Source organism: Marmota flaviventris, chromosome 7 (genome assembly GCF_047511675.1).
Source record: "Marmota flaviventris isolate mMarFla1 chromosome 7, mMarFla1.hap1, whole genome shotgun sequence".
NCBI classification, from domain to species: Eukaryota; Metazoa; Chordata; class Mammalia; order Rodentia; family Sciuridae; genus Marmota; species Marmota flaviventris.
Window position 1 is genome coordinate 9,646,127 of NC_092504.1, and position 7,907 is coordinate 9,654,033.

General features: G+C 40.9%; 1 protein-coding gene across 1 annotated transcript in view; it reads right to left on the reverse strand.

The window, feature by feature from the left end:
* The window catches only part of Bod1l1 (biorientation of chromosomes in cell division 1 like 1), a 52,476-nt gene extending 44,624 nt beyond the window's left edge, over nt 1–7,852 (reverse strand). Inside the window, exons 1-2 of the mRNA XM_027939371.2 lie at nt 7,502–7,852; nt 1,859–1,983 (exon numbers count right to left, since the gene is read on the reverse strand). Of these exons, the coding sequence (XP_027795172.2) occupies nt 1,859–1,983; nt 7,502–7,738 (362 nt within the window). The 5' untranslated portion in view covers nt 7,739–7,852. The remainder of the gene's footprint in view (nt 1–1,858; nt 1,984–7,501) is intronic.
* Nucleotides 7,853–7,907: the final 55 nt, after the last annotated feature.

Genomic DNA, 7,907 nt, shown 5'->3' on the forward strand with positions numbered 1-7,907 from the left:
TTAAATGAAAATAGTATAAATAAATAACATAACTAAGGAAAAATTTTTAGATGTCCTAGGAAGAGCAATGCCTAAGTTATCCAAGAAAAGACAGCTGTTTTCTATCACTTAAAATGTCTAGGTCCTTACTCACAAGTAGTCTGCTCCAGATTTCCTCACAGAACACCTTACCCCCTCTCCAAATGCAATTTTGTGTATAACAATCTCTCATATTGGTACAAATATTTTAAGTGTCTGATTTTCACAAGCACAAGGTTCAGTTCCTTTAAATAAAATGTAACAAAACATTGTTTCCTTATCTTACAGATTCTGTATGCTGAAAAGTAAATGCAACTTCAGATACTGGGAAATGATATTAATCAAATTATATTGCTATATAATGTGCACATATGAATATGTAACAGTGATTCTTGCTTAAGAAAGAAATTTACCTTCCATTTGATATTCTCAACATATAAGAAAAAGAATGCAAGAATATATAAAATATGCTTTAAAGAAGCAATGCAATCATTTGTGAAAAGGAAGGCGGCTAGTCAAAGTGTTAAATGAAAGCAGCATATAACTAGTACAGCTGTGCATGAATGTAGGGGGGACACTGTCCCCACTTGCCCAAGCCCCTTTCCTGCAGCTTATTTTGGTACTGTTCTGAAGGTCTTTTTGGAAATGAATAGCCCTCCAAGCCTGTCACCCAACAAATGTCTTCTGTCTCTTTTTCCTGCAATGGCTCTGACTTTTTACCCCAACACGTATTATGATGCAGTCCTCGAATGAAATCTTTTGATCTCACCTGGACTCTCTTACAGGTTCCTCAAACATCCTTTAAAATGTAGACAACAAAGCTGTTGTTAATTTTACTCTTCTCTATTCACCAAGAGACACAGTCCAAGCCCCCAGGCTCCTGGTTTCTAGTATTACCTGTGACTATTTAGTTAGGGTGTGAATTTTTTATTTCTGGGGCTTCCTGTGGCTTGGAACTATCACACTAGACAGGTTTGTAGTTCCTACTGAACTAGAGAGAATTAAGAGGTAGCAGTGTAAAATGACTGTTTAATTGTTTAAAAGCCAGATTTAATTTTCAAAAATTAAATGTTTCTGTGTCTGAATGTATCTGTCAAGGCAGAAAGACTAGAAACTATTTAAATAACTTACCCTTTTGGGGTGAAGAACAGGGATAAAAAGTCTTCTTGTCTTCATAAATATTTAAATTCAAAAACAACTATGACACTGTAAATCAGGTTTATTTGTTTGTAGTAAATCATTTTTCAGGCCTACCTAAACATTCCAACTCGTATTCTCTTTATTTTGTGTTCACTCAAAACAGCTCTGACAGATCAATACTTTTTTCTCCCCTTCTATATCATTAAAAAATAGTAGAGTTAAAAGTCAATAAAATGATAAAGAAGACATGGTCTCAAATTATGTGGAAATATTTTAATTTCAGTGATGTTTAATTTTTATTTATAAAATAAAAATAATAAAGACTACTTTTTCGGTGTCGAGAAAATATTTGTAAATGCAGCTCTATGACATTATGACATTTACCAGCCGTTATATTATATGTAAAAGTTTTATTTAAAAATCATATATTATTTCCTTTTTTCGCATATTTTCATATGTCAGAGGCAAAAAACAAACAAATAAATAAATAAAATAAAATTGTTAAAACTAATGGGAGAAATGTGAAGCAATTGGACCATATTCCAAAATTATACTGCATCATATGGAATAGCCACACCAAACCTGATAAAAACTGCCAACAACATCAGGCGAACAAACTCCTATGCAATGTTTCAGCTCTCAGGCAGAGTAGGTTATTGCAGTTTAAAACCTGCCAAGAAATGCCAATTTTGAGACTTACTTAAGGACTTGTTGCCGAATATTGTTTCTTAGTTGGTTCTTATTGAGATGTGGACTCCATGTATGAGTGGCCAAGTGGTTTGCAACAAAGTTGTCAACACGCTGTCTCAAATTCTGATAGGCAGGCTAGAATGAGAAACAAACAAACATAGAAGTTAAGAAATCTCCAGGGTTATACAATATCAGTATCATATCAGACTCAGGAATTTGTGTATCTTTAGATGTGTTAATAGTTCTTATAGTGTTAGTAATAAGGCAACAAAGTTTCACAACCTATGATAATGCTGCTTGTAACTTATACTTACTCAAATATTGCCTAATTTATCTAAGACAAGGTATTCTGAGAGGAGGAACACAAAGTAGAAAAACACCTTCTATACACAAAGGACTAGAAAATAAAACACAAATATATTTTAATTTAGATGATGTGAAACAAAGGGAGAAAGGCAGAGGAAATAAGCCCTCACTGAGAGTCTGGCATTTGAGCTACAAAAAAATCAATTCCAAAGTTTCACAATGTAGCTAGGACAAGAACCACTCTCTTTGAAGACACAGCCCACAATATAAGCAAAGAGCAAGTAGATAAGAAATTGCAGGGTCAGGAGCATTTATTTGGGGGACCCCCCCAAAATTAACGATCCAATTTGGATGGAGAAGAAAATACAAAAAGCAGAAGTGATACTGGAGATATAGATTGGGGTCTGATGCTAGAAGCCTTTGGGCACCTGGACAAGAAGTCTGAGGTTAGAAGGCTGAGAGCAGGAATGCACTATACAAAGCAGCACAGTGATGAGATGGTGGTCTTTGGATCATTATTCATTCTACAGTCAAAGAGTAAAAAGACACAAAATGTATTTAGAAAAGCATGCAATAACTAGAGTGATGAAGATCTGAGCCAGGGTGGCAGAGATATGGCATCAAATGTGATATAAGGCAGTGGCTCTCAACTGTAAGTGATTTCTAACTTTCCCCACTCCCATGGTCAAGGATAAGCTTGGCAATGTCTGAGACACTTCGTGTTGCCATGATGGAGGGGGATGCTATTGGGTACCTAGGGAAAAGGTGAGAATGCTATTGAACCTACTATGCACAGTTCTTGCCCCCAAGCAAGAACTATCCTGCCCAGAATGTCAAAAGTGTTAATAGAAGGGGAGCACAGAGAGAGAGGACACATACTAGGCCATCTTCTAGAAGGAATGTGCAACCACTCACTCAGTACTGCCCCCAGTCCCTAGAAGTTGCCCCTGCCACTGAAGGTCTTTAGTTTTCCTTCCTATGGCTCTTAACAGAGATGAGTTTGATTATCCTTGAATGATATTAGGAAAAAACAGTACAGCCTCCCCTTCTGCCATTTGCTACCTTTGCTTTTCAAAGTTTAAACTCCAGCAATAAATCTCATGCACCTACCATTCCCCCTATTTGTCTGTGTGGGAAACTTCTCACCTTCAGAGCTCAGCCTAAACTGGGAAGTCATCATGACGCCCAGGGTAGACTTACGTTGCCCTTCTTCCATGTTCCTACTGTCTTCTATACATACAACATTTGAACAATCCTTCCATTGCACAGTATTTTGGGGAAGGGGAGCTATTTACCTCTCCACATGGGTGTAAGCTTACTCTCTCCTTTTCTTAATCTTTGTTTTCATATTGCTTAGCAGATAAACAATTAAAAGAGTTCTTAGATACTGGTTAACTATCTCCACCACAGAATGACAAAGATTCCATACCTATGAGATGTCCTTTCATCACTTCCAACACTCAGACTTTGGTTGATGCCTGTTTTCTACTCTACAGGAATGTCTCATAATCATTTCTCATGCTCCTCTCCACTTATCCTATGAATGTGAACTAAAACTAATATTTCTTGGGCCCAATGATTCTAAAGCATAATACTTTTCCCCAGTATTTCCAAATCCAGCAAACATCAGTCTCAGATATTCCAATGTATTTAGCATTATAGTATCTCCAAAATAAGCTCATTTTTTCCCCTCTTATTTCCAAGTCCTCCTTCCATGAGCAAATGCCAACAGAACTAGCATCAGCATACACTCAGATACTGACTACTTCCTACCATCTTTCTGTTATCACTCTGGCCTAAGGAATTCTCATCTCCTGTTATAAATTCCAGTAACTGATCTGCCTACCCTTGCATACCTAATGTCTATTTTCCAACAGAGTACAGTAGATCTTCTTTTTTTTTTTTTTAAAGAGAGAGAGAGAAATTATTTTAATATTTATTTTTTAGTTATCGGCAGACACAACATCTTTGTTTGTATGTGGTGCTGAGGATCGAACCCAGGCCGCACGCATGCCAGGTGAGCGCGCTACCGCTTGAGCCACATCCCCAGCCCAGTAGATCTTCTAATAACCATATAATTCATTGTCTAAAGTAGAAAATGAATGAGCATAAAAGGGAATGTTATTAATAATTACCCATGGTCAACCTTCCTAAAATACAAGTTGATTATGTCCTTTTGCTCAAAATCTGCTAATGGCTTCTCAGTTCAAGAAAAAGGCAAACCAATTAGGTTGGTGTCTAAAGCTTGCAATCTGTGGAGGGAGGTGCACCTTTTCTCTCACCAGGTTCCAAGACCTCTGATCTTCTACACTTGCCATGTCTTTACTTGGAATGCATCAGTTCCTTCAGTTCAACTAATTGAAACCTTCCCTGAATGACTTGATCAAAGTAAAATGGTAAGTCTTTTCTCCCCTAGTCTTGCTTTATTTATTTTTTTCCCATAGAAGCCTTCATGCATTATTTATTGTCCATTTTTCTCTGCTAGGATGTAAACTCCATAACAGGGGGACTTTTGGTTTACTGCTGTATCCTGGCACTGAAAATTATGCCTGGTATGTAGGTGTTGCTCAGTGCATGTTTCTTGGGTTAATAAATTGATCAGGAGCCATGTAAAACTAAGAAAAATCCCCCAAATCTGCCTTTATAACTTGGGGAGAGAGGAGACACACTTAACTGTTGGAGAGCTCGCTGCCTAGGTCACAGTGATGGGCCTCTAGATTGTTTCTCCTCACCCTCTTCAGTTGCTAATCAATATAAAGGAGTCATAACGGGCTCACAATCATGAGGCTTGCTCCAGAGATCTGGAAACTGGAGTCTATAATGAAGAAACCCTAGTAGTAGTTGGATCTTTGGGTAAATCAAGGCTTTAATTCCTTGCTTGGAAGAGTTGATTTGATCTGCCATAGTCAGATCTCCTTGTTTAGGGACCTTCGATGATGACCCCAGGATAGCTTTTTGGGGTTGGGCAATTTTCTTTTGGAGAGCCCCAGGCAATTGTCTTGATTCTTATGTATGTACATGACTAACATATATTGCTGCAATCCTATATGCTAGTGGTAAGATTTTTTGACAAAAGGTCAGTCTCTCAGGGTCTGCCATCAAAAGCACCATATTGTAAATGGTAGATGACAATCAAGGAAGCTCCTTTGCTTGGATAGGCAATCTTATTTATACTTTGGCTTAGTTATCACATTTTTATGAATATTAAGCTACAATGAAGAAAACTTTTTTGTAGTATTTTTGATATCTTTAAACTTACTTTTTTTCCAAATAAGAAAAGGAATGCAAAATGCTACTCAATATCATAAATAAAAATAAAATCAACAAAATTGCTAAGGGAAAGAAAGAATAGAAGGAGAGAGTATCTGCAGGAGAGTTTGTGACAGCATATGAGGAGCAAGGGAAGAACTACAACCATACCCAGAGAATTCCTGCTTTTTGCAAGTTCTACTCTTATTTTGTGATTCCCTGAATACTCACAGATTTGGTTGAACCACATGAAGTGACTATACCTGACCACTTTGAACTATTAAAGCAGTATCTTAATGTGTATATATGTATTTTTCTTGGGAGAAGGCCCTAGCATTCATTATATTGTCAAAGCAACTGTGCCTCCCCCCACCTCCAAGAAAGGTTTTAATAATCCACTTTCAAGGGTCTGGAAGGAATATTATAGACACAATAATAACATTTAATGGGAATGGGATAAATAAAAATTGAATCTTAGATATTGCAGCTCTCTCCAATCCATGTATTAAAAATTTCCAGTTGCATACACAAGATTTGTGGGTTTCTGAGAATAGCAAAGTAAAATCTCTACTTACTGAATAATAATAAACTTTATGTGGGTATCATTTATCTGGATATGTCTAATATTTTTCCATTAAGTAATAATAAAAAAGCAACTGGTATCAGTTTTTTAAAAAAGTGTAGGTTGGCAAGATCCCGTCTCAAATAAAAAAATAAAAAGGTTTGGGGATATAGCTCAGCAGTACAGCAATTACCCAGAATGTCCAAGTTCCTGGAGTTAACCCCCAGCACCACAAAAACAAAACAAAACAAACCACAAAGAAACAAAAAAGATGCCAGTGTAACTCTCCTGAATAAATCATATTCTCTTTAGTTCTACATAGTGGTTCTTACAGGGAAAGATATAGCCAGATTTTCCAGAGAGCTTTTCCTAGAAGTGGTGGCTGGGAAGAATCTGCAAATACTGCAAACACCTTTTTTTTTTTCCCCCCAAAGAAACAAGTTTTCTCAGACCAGCCAAATATTCTATGAACACACTCCAGCATCACCAAAACACCAAAACACACCAGAATTGAAGCCAAAAATATAACAACAACAATTTTCCAATATGCTTCCAGCTTCACCTGCCTCTAGTTCTAGGTTCTGTTTTTCCATACGTCTCAGTAATTGCTCCTGCCTGTTGTCTTCTGTTCATTCTCTGCCAAACCCTGTAAGTTCACCCGTTCCTGCTAAATTCCCCCTTTACTCTGACATTTGGAACAAAGTCCCTTCCCTTCCCTACCCCATCTTTTTGGACAGAGAACATTTTTGCTGATCTTTCCGCCTTTCCCCTTATTCTCCTGAACTCACTCTCTTCTGCTTTTCCTCTCCAGTATTTGCTGTCACCTCTTCTCCATCCTTTCCCCAATGAATGCCGCCGTTCTCTATACCTGCCCCTCACCTTAGAGAAATGACTTGGCCTACTCCACTTTAGCCAGGCAGTCGTTGCTAGACACCAAACTAAAATCCCATCTCCTCACCCAACTTTTCGCTGCCTGGGTTTGCCTCCTTGGCCCCGCCCCCAGTGTTCAGCCAAACACACTGCAAGTAATTTTCTCAATTATCAGAGTGATTTCTCCAAAAGACAAAGACAAGGCCCTGACTGCCCAGGAACCTTCAAGAGAGAAGACGAATTAACTTGGATACAAAGTAAACCAAGGAACAAAATTGTCAAGAGACAAGAACGAACACAAAACGGCACTCCCGGCGTTAGTGCTCCCAAACCGCTCCCCCTAAGAATGACGACTCAGTCTGGCTCAGCACACGGGCTTGACTGCACAGCCCAGGTCGTGCCCGCCAAGGAGCAGGCACTTCATAAACACGGTCGGTCAAGGGAACAAGGACAGGTGAATGAATGAACACACCGCGCCTGGCGGAGCGAGCCACAGCTGCAGCTCTAACAGGGAGCGCTGCAAAAGGACTCGGTGAGAGGCGCACTCGGGGGAGCCGGGCTGGCCAAGCCGGGACTCCCCGGCCCCGGGGGGGCTGCGGGATAGCGCCCCGAAAGGCGCCTCCAGGGCCCCGGCCCCGCCGACCCCAGCCCCCGCGCGCCCCGAACCTTGGTGTCCACGTCGGCGAGGCAGTCCCTGCGGAACTGGTCGAAGAGCCCCTGGCTCTTGAGGTGGTTCACGATCATTGCCACGAGCTGCGGGTCCCCGGCGCCGGCCCCCGCGCCGCCCGCCCCTCCCGCTCCCGGGCCAGTCCCCGGGCCCGGCGGCGGCGGCGGTGGCTGCGGCTGTGGCGGGGGAGGCGGCGGCGCCGGAGGTGGCGGCTGCGGCTGCGGGTTAGTGGCCATGGCGGCCTGGGCCGGGGAGCGTGCGGACCCGGGCGAGCGCTCCTGGAAGGCGACGGCTACACAGGTCCCGCCGCCTGAGGGAAGCCAACGGGATGTTGTTACAGAACCAGCGGATCCAGAGCAACCCCGGAAGTGAAAGGGAACCGAGGGAAGGAAGGAAAAGGCGGTG